General features: G+C 34.0%; 1 protein-coding gene across 6 annotated transcripts in view; it reads right to left on the reverse strand.

Moving 5' to 3' along the window:
* Positions 1–3,881: 3,881 nt before the first annotated feature.
* Positions 3,882–21,833, reverse strand: part of LOC120427562 (proteoglycan 4-like) — a 46,865-nt gene continuing 28,913 nt past the window's right edge. Inside the window, exons 2-7 of one of the 6 annotated variants that reach the window (XM_052709715.1) lie at positions 13,529–16,043; positions 8,796–9,421; positions 5,448–5,628; positions 5,235–5,383; positions 4,942–5,095; positions 3,882–4,658 (exon numbers count right to left, since the gene is read on the reverse strand). In XM_052709715.1, the coding sequence (XP_052565675.1) occupies positions 4,473–4,658; positions 4,942–5,095; positions 5,235–5,383; positions 5,448–5,628; positions 8,796–9,421; positions 13,529–15,709 (3,477 nt within the window). In that variant the 5' untranslated portion in view covers positions 15,710–16,043 and the 3' untranslated portion in view covers positions 3,882–4,472. Of the gene's footprint in view, positions 4,659–4,941; positions 5,099–5,234; positions 5,384–5,447; positions 5,629–8,795; positions 9,422–13,528; positions 16,044–21,833 lie in introns of all 6 variants that reach the window. The other 5 variants (XM_052709714.1, XM_039592441.2, XM_052709716.1 and 2 more) reach the window with 5 other exon arrangements.

Genomic DNA, 21,833 nt, shown 5'->3' on the forward strand with positions numbered 1-21,833 from the left:
CACGGTTGTGGTTGGAAGAGTGTCTCATTTGTACATTTGGAAGACTTTTGTGAATTTAACCTTTTTTTATTACTTCTTTTTTTAAATTTTTATCCATTTTCTGTTTTTACTTTTTTTGAATTTTTCAATTTATTAGCTTTATCTTTTTATTATCATTATTTTTATTTTTTTTATTTGTTTCTCTATATTTTATTTATTTCTCACAATTTATTCACTTAAATTATATTTTGTTTCTGGGTTTTCTCCATTTTTTTATGTTCAAATATGAACTTTTATTACTTGTTTTTATTGTACTTGTGTTTTTTTTATTAAAAGATTGCATTGTTGAACATTTATATTTATAGAAATTTTATGTCTATTTTTAAATCAAAGTAAATTAAAAAAATATGTTCATAGGAACTCATTTAAGGCTCAAAATTCAAACAATATATAATAAATTACTAATAAATCAACATAAGACAGAAATGGGTTCAACGCGGTTCAAACGCAACCAATACACTAGCAGCAGGCGAGCAACTTCGCCGATAACAGACCATATCTGTATGTGCGGTGGGAAAAGTAAACCAGTCTTGTGTGCGTTGCTGCAATGTAATAGAGTCGGCTACCACAAATAGTGATATGGAATAAGTTGCTGCTGACATTTTCTTTTTTTTGCTGTCTGGGAACAAAACTTCAGATGTTATTAAAACCACATAAAACAAAAAAGAAAAAAAAAAGAAAAAAAAAACAGAAAAAAATGTAAAGACTAAACAAACTAAACAATTAAAACTAAAAAATAATAATCTAAAAAGTATAAAAACAACAAAAAAACAAAAAACTAAAAAACTAAAAAACTAAAAAACTAAAAAACTAAAAAACTAAAAAACTAAAAAACTAAAAAACTAAAAAACTGAAAAACTAAAAAACTACAAAACTAAAAAACTAAAAAACTAAAAAACAAGAAAATTAAAAAACTAAAAAACAAAAAAATTAAAAAACTAAAAAACTAAAAAACTAAAAAACTAAAAAACTAAAAAACTAAAAAACAAAAAAACAAAAAAATAAAAAAACTAAAAAACTAAAAAACTAAAAAACTAAAAAACTAAAAAACTAAAAAACTAAAAAACTAAAAAACTAAAAAACTAAAAAACTAAAAAACTAAAAAACTAAAAAACTAAAAAACTAAAAAACTAAAAAACTAAAAAACTAAAAAACTAAAAAACTAAAAAACTAAAAAACTAAAAAACTAAAAAACTAAAAAAATAAAAAATTAAAAAATTAAAAAACTAAAAAACTAAAAAACTAAAAAACTAAAAAACTAAAAAACTAAAAAACTAAAAAAATAAAAAATTAAAAAATTAAAAAACTAAAAAACTGAAAAACTAAATAACTAAAAAACTAAAAAACTAAAAAACTGAAAAACTAAAAAACTAAAAAACTAAAAAACTAAAAAACTAAAAAACTAAAAAACTAAAAAACTAAAAAACTAATTAAAAACTTAATAACTTAATAACTTAATAACTTAATAACTTAATAACTTAATAACTTAATAACTTAATAACTTAATAACTTAATAACTTAATAACTTAATAACTTAATAACTTAATAACTTAATAACTTAATAACTTAATTACTTAATTACTTAATTACTTAATAACTTAATAACTTAATAACTTAATAACTTAATAACTTAATAACTTAATAACTTAATAACTTAATGAATTAATAACTTAATAACTTAATAACTTAATAACTTAATAACTTAATAACTTAATAACTTAATAACTTAATAACTTAATGACTTAATAACTTAATAACTTAATAACTTAATAACTTAATAACTTAATAACTTAATAACTTAATAACTTAATAACTTAATAACTTAATAACCTAATAACTTAAAAGAAAACTAAAAATTTGAACGATACAATAAAACAAAATAACAAAATAACAAAATAACAAAATAACAAAATAACAAAATAACAAAATAACAAAATAACAAAATAACAAAATAACAAAATAACAAAATAACAAAATAACAAAATAACAAAATAACAAAATAACAAAATAACAAAATAACAAAATAACAAAATAACAAAATAACAAAATAACAAAATAACAAAATAACAAAATAACAAAATAACAAAATAACAAAATAACAAAATAACAAAATAACAAAATAACAAAATAACAAAATAACAAAATAACAAAATAACAAAATAACAAAATAACAAAATAACAAAATAACAAAATAACAAAATAACAAAATAACAAAATAACAAAATAACAAAATAACAAAATAACAAAATAACAAAATAACAAAATAACAAAATAACAAAATAACAAAATAACAAAATAACAAAATAACAAAATAACAAAATAACAAAATAACAAAATAACAAAATAAAAAAAATAACAAAATAACAAAATAACAAAATAACAAAATAACAAAATAACAAAATAACAAAATAACAAAAAAACAAAATAACAAAATAACAAAATAACAAAATAACAAAATAACAAAATAACAAAATAACAAAATAACAAAATAACAAAATAACAAAATAACAAAATAACAAAATAACAAAATAACAAAATAACAAAATAACAAAATAACAAAATAACAAAATAACAAAATAACAAAATAACAAAATAACAAAATAACAAAATAACAAAATAACAAAATAACAAAATAACAAAATAACAAAATAACAAAATAACAAAATAACAAAATAACAAAATAACAAAATAACAAAATAACAAAATAACAAAATAACAAAATAACAAAATAACAAAATAACAAAATAACAAAATAACAAAATAACAAAATAACAAAATAACAAAATAACAAAATAACAAAATAACAAAATAACAAAATAACAAAATAACAAAATAACAAAATAACAAAATAACAAAATAACAAAATAACAAAATAACAAAATAACAAAATAACAAAATAACAATAAAACAAAATAACAAAATAACAAAATAACAAAATAACAAAATAACAAAATAACAAAATAACAAAATAACAAAATAACAAAATAACAAAATAACAAAATAACAAAATAACAAAATAACAAAATAACAAAATAACAAAATAACAAAATAACAAAATAACAAAATAACAAAATAACAAAATAACAAAATAACAAAATAACAAAATAACAAAATAACAAAATAACAAAATAACAAAATAACAAAATAACAAAATAACAAAATAACAAAATAACAAAATAACAAAATAACAAAATAACAAAATAACAAAATAACAAAATAACAAAATAACAAAATAACAAAATAACAAAATAACAAAATAACAAAATAACAAAATAACAAAATAACAAAATAACAAAATAACAAAATAACAAAATAACAAAATAACAAAATAACAAAATAACAAAATAACAAAATAACAAAATAACAATATAACAAAATAACAATATAACAATATAACAAAATAACAAAATAACAAAATAACAAACGCTGGACAAATCTTAGAGGATTGTTTGTTTAAACACGAGATATCTTCTTTTAAAACTGTCTAATTGTTAAGGAAAGCTCGCAGATTTTTTATCTTCCCTTAGAATTGGCTCAAAATGTCAAATATTCTTTTTGGTTATATTTTGGGTTTTTGTTGGTTAATTTTTCTGAAGATTAAGAATAAACATCATATTTTTTGTCAAAAATAAAATAAATTTTTTATTGAAGTTTTTTTTAGAATATGAAAAAAACATCTTCAGTATGGCCTTGGCGGTCTCTATGCAAGATTCCTACTTGAAACCTCGATGGTTTGGATTGGAAATCCAAACATCTTTTTAATAAGATAAAACACCGAAAACATTTGCGAAATGGATGTGATATTTTTCTTCACAAAAGAAACAGTTTTTAAACCGGTAATCTTTTTTACATTTTCAACACGAGTCTTAAACTTTTATTTATTAATACTTGCTTCAATATCTTGTTCGATCACTATTCGCTAAGGAAAAAAAGCACGTTCACTACTAGTATACAATTTCAGGGAAAATTCTTTATTTTTATTCTTCCTTTTTCACTTTTGTCACTTTTAAGACGTTTTCCTGCTTCTCTTCTTCACTTTTAATTATATCTTCTAATTGTTCACACTGACACTCTGTTTGATGCACTTTTGCATTAGTTTTCAATTCACATCTGATTTTCCTTTAAAAAAATCTCATAATTTTGTTTCTTGCCGAAATTTGTTCAGTTGATTTTTAGTGATTATACAACAACAACGTATAAAACTAAAACGCATTAGAGGAATGTTTTGTTGTTTTATCTTTCTTTTTACAATAGTTTTATTTTTCCTTTTTTTCTCGACAGTAAAGAAATCGATCTCTTTCCGTTTGTGAGATTCTTGTTAGTAATTTTCTTTCTTATTTTTTGCAATAAATTATTCAGTCCATTTTTTCACTTTTCTTCTTCTTCTGATGAACACTTGCGACTTGTTATTCTTTTTGCTGTCTCACTTCCCCTCACTTGTAGTACGTCGTCTGGACCGGGGGCCGGCCGCTGGACGTGTACGTGCTCATTGGTATGTTGCTCTGCTGGGCCTTCGAGGTCGGGATCGGCGTTGCGCCCCCGGCCAGGCTGCTCGTGATGCCGTACAGCTGCTGCTCGGTGCCGGTTGGGGCGTAGTCCACGTCGTAGTAGATTCCGGACTGGAGGGATTTCGAAATAATAGCGAATTTTAAATGAATTTGAGATGAATTTTCAATGAAGACCACAATAATTTCAAATGAATTTCAAATGAATTTCAAATGAATTTCAAATGAATTTCAAATGAATTTCAAATGAATTTCAAATGAATTTCAAATGAATTTCAAATGAATTTCAAATGAATTTCAAATGAATTTCAAATGAATTTCAAATGAATTTCAAATGAATTCAAATGAAATCAAATGAATTTAAATAAATTTAAAAATCAAAAAACCAAAAACCCACCGTGACACTGGCGTTGCTCCGGCTCTTCGGCCGCGGCACGTTGTTAAAGTTCCGTCCGAGCAGGTCCGCCCGGTCCTCCTCCTCGCTCGAGCTGCTGTTCTCCAGAGTCCGCATGCCGTTCCTGTTCAGGCCCAGACCCCTGTTGAAGAAAGCGCTGCTGGCGTGATCACAACACGTTAACATGTTCGATGGGGGTGGGTGGCGCATGCATAAATGACGTGTGACGTGTGATTTGGTGAATAAATGAGATGAAATATTGACATTTTTTGAGTTGATTTTTTCGTGCGACCTACCTGGGCAGTGGAACCGGCGGCAGCGTTCCTGTGTGATGCATCGGTGGCAATGTTCCGTGCATGCTCAGCGTGGTCATGTTGCCCAGTTGCTGGAGATTCGGGTAGCCGTACATGGCCGAAGCTGGCCGCGGGGGAGCGATTGGTTCAGCCTAAAAAGAGTGAAAAGGTTTAGTTATGCTTAAATTCGATTGAAAATTTAAGAAATTTTGATACATTTACCGCATAGTGATTTGCCTGAGCCATCACATCAGCAATCTGGGCCCACCGCATGCGATCTTCCAGCGTCACCTGGTACGGGGCCTGGCCCATGACCGGGGTCTTGACCTGGCCGCCGCCCATGTAGCCGAACACGGGGCTGCCCATGGCGTTCTTGTGCTCGCGTTGCCACTTGCGGCTGAAAATAGATATTTTAAATAAAATTTTGTTAAAATGTGGATCAGAAAGTTTTGTAAAGTTATTTTCATTTGCAATTTTTATTTTACATGTAAACATGAATTTTAAATTTTTTAGGAAGGTTTTTTAGATTTTCTCAAAAAATAATATATTAAAAAGAATGTAAAAAGTCTTATAAATGTCAGGATTTTTTTTCCGTGTATATAAAATAAAAATTTCACTTTGGATAATCGAATCACTAAAATATATTTTTTTCGTTGTTTTATTTTTGATCGTCGAGCCTCAGTATGACCGATAAACTACTCTAAAATGATTAAAACAAAATTAAATCCAAGATGGCGGCCAAAATGGCGGTGATATCATAGTGAAAAAGTCTTTTTTGCAATTCCGTCGTGAAACTATTTACTTTTCCTGTCATTCTTGAGCGACGAAACAGCCTACTTTTCTGTACCAAAAATAACAGAATCGAACAGTAACCCTTTTCAAAATAAATGCTGAAAAGTTCTACTTTTCAGCACTAAAATGGATGCTGAAAAGTTGAACTTTTCAGCACTTGTTAGGAAAAGTTATACTTTTCAACATTTTTTTGATTTAATGATGCATTGACTCAATGCATGGGCATTTGTCTTATAATTTTTGTTCAAAGGGTGTTTTTCGGAATTGCAAAAAACGTTGTATGGAACTTGTTTCAAAACTTGATTTTTTCATCACTCGTCGTATTTATCCAACTCGGTGAACCTCGTTGGATAAATGTACGACTCGTGCTGAAAAAATCTTCTTTTTGCAACATGTTGCATAAACTACTATTTTAAAAAGCAATCAAATATATAAATTTGACTAAAATGGGGCTACACAACTCGAATTCGATGTTACAAGCTAGAAAATAAAAAAAATGATTTTTTTTGTCATTATTCGATTGTACAAATATTAGAGTGTAACAAAATTGAGTTTTTGGCGGGCATTCAGGGGTTTGTTCCGGTGGGCATACTGAGCCCAAATCCCAAATATGAGCTTGATTGGACGTAACAGGAACTCCGCCCTTCAATTTTAAATGGGATTTAACCCGTAAAAACACTTTTTTTTTTAAAATGTCTAATTTTGAGGCCCCGTTTCCACCAATGCGTTTACCAAAAACATCACTAGCGTGTAGGCCAGATCCTTGCGCATCTTTTGGTATATATAACATTGAAGTTTGGAGCACCCCGGGGCTCGGTACAGACCTTCAAAGTTTGACATTTTTTTCGAAAAATCGGAAATTTGTTACATCCTAACAAATATACAAACCTTCGGATAACCAATAAAACCACCAATAAAAATACCAAATGGGTTCCTGGACCACATTTTCTGAGGAGATTGGAATTGTAAAAAATAGGCTAAAACCCTTTATAATAAGGCCATTACATTTTTTTCGGGGTTTTGTTCACCCCCTACCCCCACCCGTCCCATCCCTTCAAAATTTCTAAGCTAAGAAAAAATTAAAGACCAGCATTGAAATCATTAAAAAAAAATTTAAATCGATTATGAACAATTTAGCAATGAATGATTTTGTAATCTTTTTACAATTTATGAATTTTGGGACCATAGATCGGTTGAAGAAGTAGATGTTTATGATTTTTTTTTCATTACTGCCAAGTTTTGATAGTAGCATAACTATAAAGATGTATAAAGCATATTGTTATACTTTTTCACTTCAAATTTTGAAAATCAATCTTGAAATTTTGATTTTTTTACCCTTTAAAATGCAATGCTTGAATTTAAAATTTGGTTAATTTCACGTAGGGAAACAGCATCTAATTCCAGCGTGCCTCTAATGTTGGCAGCGTAAAAGCGTTTTCGACTGAAATCGAGTTATAAATAGCTCAATAAGAAGTGAGCAAGCAAGTTTCTATCAAAAGTTTTGCAAAATTAGTTTGTTTCAATAGTGAAAATCAGCAAATTGGATAGAGTTAGGAGCGAGTGCTTAACCTGCCAAACATACGAGAATTTCCCCTAATAGTAGTTCTCTACAATTTCGTATTTTTTTGCTATTTTTTAATTTTAATTTTTTTTATTTGAAGGATTTTCTGATCGATTTGGTGTCTTAGGCAAAGTTGTCGGTTTTGATAAGGACTTTGCAGAAAATTAGGTATACGGATAAAATATGATTTTATATTTAAATTTAAATTACTAAATCTTCAATTCCCAAAATATTTTTTTTTATACGGACTAAAAAGGCAATTTCTGAGCCGTGATAGTGCAAAATCTTGTTAAGAAAAGAATTTGTAAAAAAAAAACAAAAGAATTGAATCTGAAGAGCACCTTATTTTCAAAGTATTGCTACTTTTAGGTATACATTTTCGATTTCTCTTCGTTTTTTTGCATTAAAAAAATCTTGAAAGAAAAGCACCCCTGGAAAATATTTTGGAAAAGCTGAGAAAATTTCTTACAATTTTCTCTCTGGAACTCTGAAAATTGATTTAGAATCGATGGAAATGAACTTTTCTATGTGTCACGTCACCTAATTGGCCTGTAATTTTCAACTGACGATATCTCGGAAACTTTTGTGAAATTTTTCAAATATTAAAAAGAATATAATTTGGTCTTAACTATGAAATTAGAAAAAAATATCCATTTATAGACTTTTTAAAAGTTAAGTTAGATTTGAATTATGAACTATTAAAAAAACAATAATTCAAAGTAATTTATTTTTAATCGTAGGTTATTAGGTCATTAAAAATATTTCTCGAAGTTAATGTCACCCATACAAAAAAAAAAAAAAAAAGAATCAAAGGATTTTTATAACTGCAAAATTTCGATACAAATAAAAGTGTTTTGAGCTAGATATTGCTTTTGTAAGAAGCAAGTTACCTTTCTTTTTTCACCCTTCGCAAAATATTCTTTAGGGGATCAAACAACGTTGCAATCAAATAAAATTTTCAAACAAAGAACTTGTTAAATCGATTGATTGATACTTTGAAACATTTATATTTGAATTTAAAATAAGTCAGTTGTCGATTTATAGTATTTATTTAAAAAAATCTTGAGCATTTATTAATAATGCTGAAAATCATGCTTGAAATTTTGGATTCGTTTTTTTGCGACTTTAAATTTGTAAAACGTATTTTTCATATGCTTGCTCAAAGTGAGTGTAAACGTCTCTAAATCAGTCCTATTATCAACCAAACTCACCTCCACATGATCAAACAGATCAGCGTCAGCACGATGATGACGACGGCGGCCACGGACGCTCCCACAGCCACCCCCAGCACCTCCCCGTCGATCTCGCACTGCGTCCCATAATAACTGCCCATGCAGTTGCACACCTGTTTGCCCCCGTTGGCATTGTCGTACAGGCACGTTCCCCGGTTGTTGCAGTACGAATCCGGACACGACAGGCACTCGCGCCCAGATCGCATCGGCTGGTCCGCCCACGGATCCCGGAACCCGAACCCGCACTCGCACCGGAACGTCCCGAACATGTTCGTACAGTTGGCCTCATTGTCGCAGTCGTTCAGCTCGTCCGAGGTGCACTCGTCCACGTCCTGCACACTGGACACCGCCCCCGTTGGACTGTCCACGTACAGGGCCGAATTGCCGATGTTGTTGTTCCGCCGATGGATGACCCCCAGCAGGTGCCGCTGAATGTCCCCCTTGAGCTGGGGCCGCAGCGTTTCGGCGTTTTCGTCCAAACTCACGGTGTAGTTCACAAACACACCCTTCAGACCTTGCGAGGCCGGATTCGTGGTGTAGATTCCGTTGACCCGGGCTTCCATGAACTCGTCCGAAAATGGTGTCATCGACATAGCCGAGTCCATCTGTGGGAGGGGGAGAGGGGGAAAAAGCGAGTAAAGTACAATTATTTATATATTTTTCTCCGGTTTCGCTCGATATGGACTGGCGCAGCATGGTTGGAGTGAGAGTTAGTGCGTGAAATGGGGGTACTCTTTGATGTTGCCTGGTGCTGGTAGATTTCGAATGATATGGTATCGATCGGGTACATTGATGGTTGAAAGATGGTTATTACTTGTTTCAAGTCACAACAAGCATAAGTAACTAACAAGTTTCAATGTATGTTATTTCTTTGATGCAATTATCGTTACAGCAAGTGTCAAGAAAAAGGTTTAAATGAAACTTTTTAATGTTTCGGACAACAATCATCATTTGATTTGAGTGAAACTTTGTATGTACTTATAACCAAAACGATGTTCTTCATACAATTAAGTCAACACAGCAAAATATTGAGCAAAATATAAGGTATTATTTTGGATTTCTCAGAAATAATAGTTACACCAAAATTATGCCTTAATCAAATATACCCATTTTTTTTATTCGACAAAAATTTAAACTATCGATAAATATTCAGATCTATCGAATCAGTGAGTCCATTCCGGCATTTTTCCATTTTTATTTTGTCCCGATTTACCGAAATTGAAAAAAAAAACCAATTTTAGTTTGGAAATTCAAATTTGGTTGTGAAAATAGTGGACCAGTTGATTACTATAGTTTGTAATTGATCAAAAAGAATGTCAATACATAATCAGCAACAACCTTCAAAATTATTATTTTGTGTTTTTGACAGCATTAAAGACATACACAAAATATTTTTAAGCTTTTCTAGTTAGGCCTAGTTGAGCATTTTTGTAGACTCGTTTCTTTTTTTTTGTATTTCAGATTTCTTTTTTAATTTAAAAATTTCTTTATTCTTAAAATTGAGATTTTTTACTCCTTTAAAATGAAACGATTTAAAATCTTTGAATTATTGAATATTTAAATTTTTGAAGCTCCTATGCCCTATTTCAAATATTTTTTTCATTTTTCAAATCAACTCTAATATTTGATGTGGTCGAAAATCTTATTTTCTTTGCTTCTGAAATTGCTCAAGTCTTAAGTTATTAAATTCATGAATTTTGAAATTCTGCAATTCTGAAATTCTGAAATTTTGAATTTTTTAAATTCTAAAATTCAGGAATTTCGAATTTCTGAAGTTCTAAAGTTAAAAAAAATTCTAAAAATCGAAAATTTTTAATTTATGAATTTCTTAAAATTCTGAATTTTTGAATTTCAAAAATTCAGACATTCTGAAATTCTGAAATCGGAAATTCTGAAATTCTTAAATTCTGAAATCTGAAATTTTATATCAAAAATTCTAAAATTGAGAATGAAATTCAGAAATTCAGAAATTCAGAAATTCAGAAATTCAGAAATTCAGAAATTCAGAAATTCAGAAATTCAGAAATTCAGAAATTCAGAAATTCAGAAATTCAGAAATTCAGAAATTCAGAAATTCAGAAATTCAGAAATTCAGAAATTCAGAAATTCAGAAATTCAGAAATTCAGAAATTCAGAAATTCAGAAATTCAGAAATTCAGAAATTCAGAAATTCAGAAATTCAGAAATTCAGAAATTCAGAAATTCAGAAATTCAGAAATTCAGAAATTCAGAAATTAAGAAATTCAGAAATTCAGAAATTCAGAAATTCAGAAATTCAGAAATTCAGAAATTCAGAAATTCAGAAATTCAGAAATTCAGAAATTCAGAAATTCATAAATTCAGAAATTCATAAATTCAGAAATTCAGAAATTTATAAATTCAGAAATTCAGAAATTCAGAAATTCAGAAATTCAGAAATTCAGAAATTCAGAAATTCAGAAATTCAGAAATTCTGAAATTCTGAAATTCTGAAATTCATAAATTCAGAAATTCAGAAATTCAGAAAATCAGAAATTCAGAAATTCAGAAATTCAGAAATTCAGAAATTCAGAAATTCAGTAATTCAGTAATTCAGAAATTCAGAAATTCAGAAATTCAGAAATTCAGAAATTCAGAAATTCAGAAATTCAGAAATTTAGAAATTCAGAAATTCAGAAATTCAGAATTTCGGAAACATGAACTTCAGTAATTCTCCAATGTTGCAGTTTTTTGCCGCCTTATTAAAAGTCAGGACCCGGTGCCTGCAATCCCCGTTATAGTTTATATGGAATTCCAATAAGAATGTAACAGGATGATCAGGCTTCGGATCCAGACTGTTAAATAAAAAAAAGTAAAATAATTCGTAAGTGAAATGTTGGCGAGAGTCCGAACAATCGATTAAAATCCGTATTTAAATTTTACAAGCTTGCACCGAGTGTAGATTTTTAATTTTCGTATTTTTTAATTTATATTTTTCTTAGTTTTTAAAATTTTATTATTTTTGAGTTTTAGAATTTATGATTTAGAAATTTAATTTTTTTGAACATATGAAAGACGCCTTAGGACCTTTAAAAAATACACTAGATTTTGAAAATCTTAAAATTTTGAAAAACCCTTTTTTTAGTTAATGATTGGAAAATAATTCTAATGACCAAATTAAAATTAAAGCCTAGCTTTGGAAATTTTGATTTTCGGGTCATATTTGACCCATGTGGTCATTTTTTGAAGTTTTAATGTTTTTTAAAATTTTCAAATCAACCTGAACATTTGATGAAATCAAATGTTAGTGATTTTGAGCTTCTCAATCATGATATCCAAAATCATTCAACCGGCACTGTAGATTGAAACTGCGTGAAAATCGCCAAATGGAAAATATATAGATCACCTACGGCGCGCGCGCTTGCAATTATCTGCGCCACTTCGAAATTTTCCACGGCCAATGCCAATTTGGCGATATCTCTCCGCGTACCACCCGTAGATTTCAATTTATTTTTTTGCTCGGTGCACTTGCTTTTTGCCTTCCTCACCTTACTGAGGAAAGGCTATAAAATCACTCAGAAAACGAACTTCTTAGTTTTACCTCCTAGACCCACCTTCATGTATACGTATCGACTCAGAATCAAATTCTGAGCAAATGTCTGTGTGTGTGTGTGTGTAGGGATGTGGGTCTGTGCACCAAAAAATATGCACTCGATTATCTCAGCACTGGCTTAACCGATTTGGACCGTTTTGGTCTCATTCGATTCGTCTTGGGGTTCCATAAGTCCCTATTGAAAATTATGAAGTTTAGTAAAGTACTTCAAAAGTTATGCTAAAAAAACGATTTTAACAAAAGTCCGGAAGATTGTAAAAAGGGTGGTTTTTGTAAGAAAACCCGTCATGCTATACATTTTTAGAAAGGTAATAAAAAGACCTTTCCAATGCGTCAAAAACATTTAAGATCTGACAACCCTATCAAAAGTTATAAGCACTTAAGTGTTATTTATGCACTTTTTGGAGGCCGGATCTCGAATATTTCGATGAAAACGTTGTCCGGATCTCTCATGCGACCTATCGTTGGATAGGTAATCAAAAGAACTTTCCAACGCGTCCAAGACATTGAAGATCTGACAACCCTATCAAAAGCATTTAAGTGTTATTTATGAACCTTTTAGAGGCCGGATCTGATATATTTCGATGAAAACGTTGTCCGGATTTATCATGCGACCTGTCGTTGGATAGGTAATTAAAATCCCTTTGCAACGTGTTCAAAAGATTGCAGATCTGACAACCCTATCAAAAGTTATACGCACTTAAGTGTTATTTATGAACTTTTTTCAGGCCGGATCTCATATATATTGTTGAAAACGTTGTCCGGATCTATCATGCGACAGGTCGTTGGATAGGTAATCAAAAGACCTTTCCAACGAGTTTTATAGATTGCAGATCTGACAACCCTATCAAAAGTTATAAGCACATAAGAGCCCTGAATTATGAAGATCTGACTATACCCAATCTGACGGTATGAATAATGAATCAAGTTGATAGAACACTGAAATGTCCGCCCTTTTGTATCTATTTTGGATAGCATTACCCTCTTAATGTGAGGAAGGCACCAACCACCTAAGGGTGGATTAAGTAACGTTTTTTGGTTAGTAATTACGCGGGTTAACGATGAAGATTTGGCTTTAGATTAATGGGGTATGCTTAAAAAGTAATCCAGGTTTCTGGGGGTTTTAGAGATCGTTACTCACCGCCCTAACCGCCTCGTAGCTCAGCTGCTGGTACTTTTCACTGTCCCTGTTGGCGAGCACCTGGTCCCACTGGATCCTCCGCTCGTAGATCTTGTCCACCCGCATCGACAGCATCAACGAGACGATCCTCCGACAAGGTTCGCGGTGCTTGCGCCGGGCGTAACCCGGCCTGCAGTGACAACTCGACACTCCGCTCTCGGTTTTGCAGCGTTCGTTTTGGGCTTGATCGCAGGTCGAGTCGTCCCCAACGATGCAGGTGTCGATCCGGACCGGGGGTGGGGGGTATTTGGGCCGATGGAGTTGTGGGGGACGGTGCTGCTGGGGTTGTTGTTGTTGGGGTGGGGATTGGGCGGTGGAGGGGGGTGCTTGTGGGGGCTTTGGAGGGGGTGACTCCGTTTCGGCGACGGCGTAGCCGGTTCCGATGATGCCCGGGGGTGCGGAGTGGACCTTGGTCGGTTGGATCTGCTCGGTGGTGGTTGGCACGGGTTGCGGGGGTTGGGTTTTGGAGTCGCCAAACAGGTCGATGTACGAGCGCTTGCCGTCGATCGAGACGAAGCCTTCGCTGCCGCTGGCAGTGAGGATGATGCTGGCGTCGTCCGGGTCTTGAATTGGGGCGGGTCGCCGTCCGTAGGGGTTCAGTTTGACGGTTTGCTGCGAGCCGGAACCAGCCGGGCCTTGGATGGCGGACAGCGTCACGTCGAAGATCTCGCCGTAGTTGGGCAGGTTGACGCCCGTTGAGGAGTGGATCTCCGGCTTGGAGATGTACAGGTTCTGGGTGCGTTTGGGGCCGCCACCGCCGGGTTTGAAGTCGGGGTCGTCGAGGACGAGACCGGGGCGGGGGTGGAAGCGGTAGTCGGTGCTGGTGGTGGTTGATGTTGGGAGGGCTGGAGTTGGTGTTGATGAGCTGGTCGTTGAGGGGGTTGACGTTACCACGGGTTCTTCCAGTCGATGGTTGGTGGCTACGACGGAGGTCGAAGAAGTGGTTGAGATCGTGCTGGTAGGGGTTGGGGTGATGGTCTCCTGGGAGGTCGTCGGTTCACTGGTGGACGGTTCCAGTGGGTAACTTGCGGTTGGGGGTTCCGAAGTCGACGATGGGAGGTACTCGATCGAGTTGATCTCGAACACGCTCGGGACTTCGGTGTGGAAGGGTTCCGAAGTGGTTGGGGTTGGGTCAACTGTAGTTTCAGTTGGCGCAGATTCGATCGTGTACTGCACCTCGGTCATCTTGTGGTTCGGGAGATCGACGATCGGTTTCTCCTCCTTGACTTCGTACGAGGTGTCCGTGGTGGTTTCGTGGGGTTCGTTTTCGGTGGTCGTCGTCATCGGGGATGACTTTTCGGTGGTTTCGCTGATCGAGTTGCTCTCGCTGGAGGTCGTCGTAGTCGCTGGACGATCGACGTCGGGTCGACCAAAGTCTACGTTGGTAGGGAATGGTTTGTACGGTGGCATTGGACGCCGATTTGGAGATATTGGAGGTCGTGGTTTGGGCCGCTGCCACGGTGGCCGATTTTGGGACACGAACCCTGGCCGGTAGTTCTGCTGCATCGAGGGCACGATCTGCTCCGGGATCGGTACTCCAGTTAGGAATGGTCGTACCGGGGTGTCTGGCCGTTCAAAATTGTACGGAGGTTTCACCGAAGTCGGTGGCGTGAGTTCTCCCTCAAACTCATTCGGCACGGGTTGTGCCTCGGAGATCCGCGGAGGTCCCCGATTGTTGATCCGCGTCGCGGAATGTCTCCTCGTGGGCTGCGTGTTCGCGTGGACATTCACGTTACCGTTCAGCAGCTTCACGATCCCGGTGATGATGTCTTGAATGTCCGGGTTGGCGCTCTGCCTACCACTCAGATTGTTCGGGGACTGACCCGTCAAGTTCATCGCCTGGTTCTTGCTGAACTGGAACGACTCGTCGAGCAGGTCCTTCCCGCTCCGTTGCCGACTCGCCGGCTTCCCCGGGTCCACATCAACGGCGTTCGTACTGTCAAAACTCAGAAAGTCCTTACCTTTCCCGGGGTCGTTCAAAATCGGCGACGCCGACCGTTTCGACTTGTTCTGACAGTCTTGTGAGTTGCTGCTGCAGGCCTGCGCCACCTGGGACGCGGCCAACAGCCCGATCAGGCCGTACACGTACGCCTGCCGCGCGATCTTCATCGCCACACTGCCAAGTCGTCGCTTCGATGACATTCTGGCTTGCTTCACTTTCAACGAAGTTTCGTTTTCGTTTGGCGCTCAACCGCGCGCAGTTAATAACTAAACAATCTTATAAATCTTTTTGGCTTGATGGCAATCTTTACTCTTTGAGCTCACGTTCGCGCAAACACGACTCTTTGTCCTCCTCAGCGGCGACGTTCACCGATCACTGGCGGCGGAGGTCGACGATGACGGCGCGTTCGACAACTGCTTTTGGGCGGCATCGGCGGTCCAGGATGCCGGATGATCATCTTCCGAGGACTTCATTGAGTTGGACGACAGAACGTAATCACACACACACTGATGAAATTCGAAGGCAGGTGATTCCCTGGAAAGAAGAGAATGGAGAGAAGCAGAGAAAAAAACAGGAATGTTTAATGGGTTTTGACTTGGGACGATGTTGAAGTGAAGCTGGAAGAAGAGGCCGAGAAGACCAGTTTTATGCCTGATTATGTCCTGATGTGGTTGAATTTCTGGTTTAGGACTTGTTCTAAATGCCATCGATGGTGGGATTCGTCTTGGCATGGAAGAGGAGTTCTGGCTTAATTTGATTGTTCCCGAACAATTTGGGTTCAATTATCTCGATCGTTGGACCAACATGGCTTAAATGGTTCTTTTTCTAGCATGGGAACATCGAATCGATAGAAATCTCAGCTAAAATCTCACAGGATTTAATCTGTAGCAGACAAATGCTATAATTATGCAATTATGATTAACTAAACACAATCTGTAACGATTTCATGTAATCAAATATTAACATTGGCTTCATTTGAAAGTCAAGTATCTCTGGGCCAAATTTTAGAAAGTTTGGTGATGTAGTTCTCGAGATACAGCCATTTTAAAATTTTATTTCCGACTTTTTCAAAGAAAATCTATAAAATCACAAGCCTTACCCGTCAAACTTCGTTCTGCCTTTTTGTAGTTTTTTGACGTTGTTTTATTTTGTGCTTATTCAGCCTCCTGTGATCAAGATTTGATTTTACGTAACTTTTCCCATACAATCTGCATTATTTCCGGAATCGGTTCCAGAGTGGCCAAAGTTGTAACTTTTTTGCGTAAGAACCTTCCTTGAACTTATACGAACCCAACGCAACAAAGAGCACCTCGATCCGACGTTCCGTGTTGAATTGATTCGCGTTCGAACAAAACCGTCGAAATTTTTTATATATATACAAGCCTAACCCGACAAACTTCGTCTTGTCTTTTTTTGTTTCTTGACGTATAGCTTGTTTGCTTATTCAGCCTCCTGTGATCAAAATTTGATTTTACGCAACTTTTCCTATACAATCTGCAGATGCTCCGGAATCGGTCCCAGAGTGGCCAAAGTGGCATTTTTTTAGCATATAAACCTTCCTTGGGCTTATACGAACCCAACGCAACAAAGAGCACCTCGATCCGACGCTCCGTATTGAACTGATTCGCGTTCGAACAAAACCGTCGAAATTTTTTATATATATAGATATACAAGCCTTACCCGACAAACTTCGTTCTGCCTTTTTTTCGTTTGTTGACGTTTTTAACTTTTTAGCTTATTCAGCTTCCTCTGATCAAAATTTAATTTTGCGTAACTTTTCCCATACAATCTACAGATTTTCTGGAATCAGTTCCAGAGTGGCCAAAGTTGTAACTTTTTGGTGTAAGAACCTTCCTTGGACTTATACGAACCCAACGCAACAAAGAGCACCTCGATCCGACACTCCGTATTGAACTGATTCGCGTTCGAACAAAACCGTCGAAATTTTATATATATATAGATCATTAAAATTTCAGCACTTTAAAGAATATGCATTTCGAGATAATTATGCCATTTGCTTCTGATAACTGTTGAGTATATGCGGAACAGCCATTTTAAAATATTATTTACGACTGTAAACTATCGGCTCTGAACAAATCTCGAGTTTTTTTTGAAAAGGTCCTATAAACAAAATTTTCACTTTTTGCTTTTTGGGTGTTTTTGAATACCCCTGACTCAAGGCAGTTCTAAAAACACCCAAAAAGCAAAAATTGAAAATTTTGTTTATAGGACCTTTAAAAAAAAAACTCTAGAAATAAACTTGTCATTGAATTCGATATATTGATTTTCTTCGAAAAAGTTGGACATAATATTATAAAATGGCTGTATCTCGAAAACTACATCAGCAAACTTACTGAAACTTTACCCAGAGATATTTGACAGTTATATGAAGCAAACAACATCATTATCTCGAAATGTATATTCTTTAAAGTTCTGAAATTGAATTGATTTTATAGATTTCCTTAGAGAAAGTCGAAAATAACATTTTTAAATGGGTGTATCTCTAGAACTACATCAGCAAACTTTCTGAAACTTTGCCCAGAGATACTTGACAGTCATATGAAGCAAAAAACATCATTATCACGAAATGCATATTCTTTAAAGTGCTGAAATTGTGATGATTTTATAGATTTTCTTTGAAATAGTCGGAAATAACATTTTAAAATGGCTGTATCTCGAGAACTACATCAGCAAACTTTCTGAAACTTAGCCTAGAGATACTTGAATGAAGCAAAAAACATCATTATCTCGAATTGCATATTCTTTGAAATACTAAAATTGTATAGATAAACAATCTTATTGAAAATCGGATGAGAACATCTTAAAAGGGCTGATTTTTCACCGTGTTTGTTTTGTATAATCTTGCGATACTGTTGTCATACAAATTAAAATGTTTATTGCTGTTTAAAAATATGTAATAAAATGTATTATGTATCATCTTATGCTGTCAATAAAGCTCAAATCAGGTTTCTTTGGTAGGTGACTTAAACAGCATTAGACGACGAACCTTTTTTCGTTAATCTCCAACCCTTTAATAATCATGAATTCCTCCGATTTCACAGCTGTCCATTCTTCCATGCAGTGAATCCAAAAAAAAAGGAAAAGATCGATTACCTTCCCCTTAAAAAAAACGAAAACCGAAAGTTCCCGAAGAAAAAAAGGAAACCGACCGCGCTTGACCGCGTGACACCGGAATTAGTTCACACATTAAATTGCCCAAGTCATTTCGACGCGCTGACGTGTGAGGAATGTGCAACTTTCAAAGAGGTGGTATCAACAACTGTAACAACAACATTACAATACATGTACGCAAACCCTCACGCACAGGTTTGTGGTGTGTGCGCCCCTTTGGGTTATTTCGTCTCTTTATTTATTTTCTTCAAACCAGATTACGGATTTCACTCTCCTCGTGCCCGAGGTTTCTGCCCAGGGGGTTTCTCTTTGTTACGTTTTACTCCACTTCCTGAAAAAGAGTCGGTTCGTTCCAGCAGCGGGGTTGTCTCGTTTTGCTCATACATAAATTTATGCGACTGCCATTGTTTTGCTGGGGTGACATTGAGCTTTTGCGTGATAGAATTTAAAATTCAAAATTTGTGAAGGTTTCCTCATAAGCTGCACGTGACTTGGCTTACGCCCTCCGGAAAAAAAGGTCGGAAACTGGCCCAATTTGAAGCTGGTTTGTTCATGAAATTTAAATTGAGAGATTATTTGCTCCACCAACTTATCAAGTTCATCACACCAAATGCCACAAAACCCGGACTTCTGTTTAGTTGATTCAGATCCGGATTAGACCTTCAAACCGCATCTGAGTCACCACCTCCCATTTCACACCAATCCAAAGCCTACTTCATGCATCAGCAACCTCCTTCGTCAAACTTTTTTTTTCGCAATTTTGCGCAGAAAGTCTTGATGATGAATGCATGCCTGGGCTCGTTACGAAACCCTGCAACAACAACCCAAGACTTGAAGTCGCGACGACGACGCCGTGCATTAATGCGTTTAGTCACGCGGTTTTTCCTCCAAATTGTGAGTCTTTGCGGATGCAAGTCTCGAGGGGTTTAAAATTGTGGCGAATCGTGTTGCCACAATCGGATGATTCGGGCTAGATTGGGGCCCCGGGAGGAGATAATCGAGCTGTTGCTGCTGCAGCTAGTTGTGAGGTAATATAATGTTATCTGACATCTTGTAGGTAATGGCAGCAATTGAAAGTTATGTTACTTTTCATGTTTATCAGGTGATGGAATGTTTAAAATTGGTCATTAAAATTGGTTACGATTTATCCAACTTTTGACTAACTTTTGAGTGATAATTTTGAATTAGTTTTCTTTAAAAATCTTTTTTTGGTTATTTTTTTTGTCAAGTACATTTGTAACTAAGCTTTCTGTACTAAACTCAACTCAAGACTTTAAAATTAAAAGCGCTGCAGACCATAAATTTAGAAATGCATCCATAACGAATGATCAAACGGCAAAGCAAAAGAGATAGGGCTGCGTTGGCTTTCCTCCTCTATTTTATGTACAAGTTTTTTTTAATAGCTCGTTTGCGGATGTGTCTTTCACTTAATTTGTGAGTGCATTGTTTCGTCTTCGGTTGATTTTAGTTTTCTTTTTAATAACTTTTAGATTTGAGGTAGCCTTATGCTTTGCATTTTGTTATTCAAACAAATCATGTTTTTTCCTAATATATATTTTTTTATTTTTCATACGCCTTGATAATAATATTGATTGTTCAGCTTGATTATAGAAAGTTTAAAAAATTAGCTTAACTATGTGGTTGGTGCCTTCCCCACAGATCCATTTTTTTTTTAATTTAAAAACTCTTTAAATATAAATTTTGAACAATTTTATAAATTTCTAATCATAACATGAGACTTGAATGCAAGGTATATATAAAGGTAGCTCTACGACGATTTATAAAAAAGTTTATTTTTAAGTAGAATAATAACCTTTTTCGAGAAAGCTAATCATATTCTAAAAAAAAGTCACACATTTTGTCGCATTTCAGTTTTTCTATCTAACTACAAGTTACAAACATTACAATCTGAAAAAGGTTCGTTGATTGAATTTTTTGAAATTTTTATTTGATTCTTGAATGCTTTAAATTTTTTGTTTTTTTTTAAGACTCAAGGAAAATAAAGTGAATATTGTTAAATTTTAAGCCACGTTTTCAAAAATTGTTTTTTAAAATAATTTTAATGTTAATTGTAATATTAATTTGTTAGTTAATCATACCTATTAAATGTTCTGTAATTAATTAGGCTGATACAAATTTTATGTAAAGTTTAAACCCCCCTTAACGTCGGCTTGAAAAATCAGAGAGCAACAACAATATTTTTTCAAAAATGTTCAAATTTTCAATTAAAACTTTGGTGCAAAATACATTCATTTGAGTTTGAAATCATTTTTGGCATGTTTAAAAATATATAATGATATTTATATCGGTCTAGAGGCTGTTGCAAATATATTTTAAAGTGTTTGTCCCCCCTCCCTTCCTGCTTCAAGAACGATTCGAAAAATCAGAAGGCTATTTTTCATAAAAAATCAAAATTTTATCGTAATTTTCAGTGTAATAACTGAAACAATTTAGAATCCCTTGCGTTTATAATCATTTTTAACATGTTTGAGTTGATTTAAAAAAAAGTCAGTTTTAGTAAATTCTCATTGTGCACTACCGCAAAGTTTTTATTCAACAAAAAAATATTTTCGTTAAAACTTAGACCGACTGTTTTTCTATTTAGTGCATTTTTCATGCCTGTTTCATTAAAATGTTGAAATTGTGGTATGTTTATTTAAAATTTTTATATATTTTTTTTATGAACTGCATCCCCTATGTTAAAAGAAGCCATTATGCATCACAAGTTTTTCCATACAAGGCTCCATGCTATTTTGCGGCTGGTCATACAAAATGGGCATGAAAATTTAACAGAAAAAAAGCACACGGAGAAAATCTCGATTTCTTTTATTTGACGTTTCATTATTAACAGTTAAATTCTTAAAATATATATTTTTTAATTTTAGATTTTTTTTAAGGGTTTTTGGGGACAAAAAAGGGATTTGTTTGTGATAGAGTTAGGGATGGTGCAAAATCTGTTACCGGAAATATTTTTTTTAAATGTGAAAAATATTTTTGAAAACTTGAGAAAATTTTCTACAATTTTCTCTTTTAGACTCTGTTGATCGGGTTGCTGAGAAACAGCCTCTTAATGTTAATATTTTGTGAAAAATAGTTTTTCAGAGCCAGTTGAACAGGCCTTATTTTTTTACTCGCGGTATCTCGGAAACTATTGGTTCGATTTTCAATGTTAAATTAAAAACAAAATGTAAT

Source organism: Culex pipiens, chromosome 3 (genome assembly GCF_016801865.2).
Source record: "Culex pipiens pallens isolate TS chromosome 3, TS_CPP_V2, whole genome shotgun sequence".
Classification (NCBI taxonomy): Eukaryota; Metazoa; Arthropoda; class Insecta; order Diptera; family Culicidae; genus Culex; species Culex pipiens.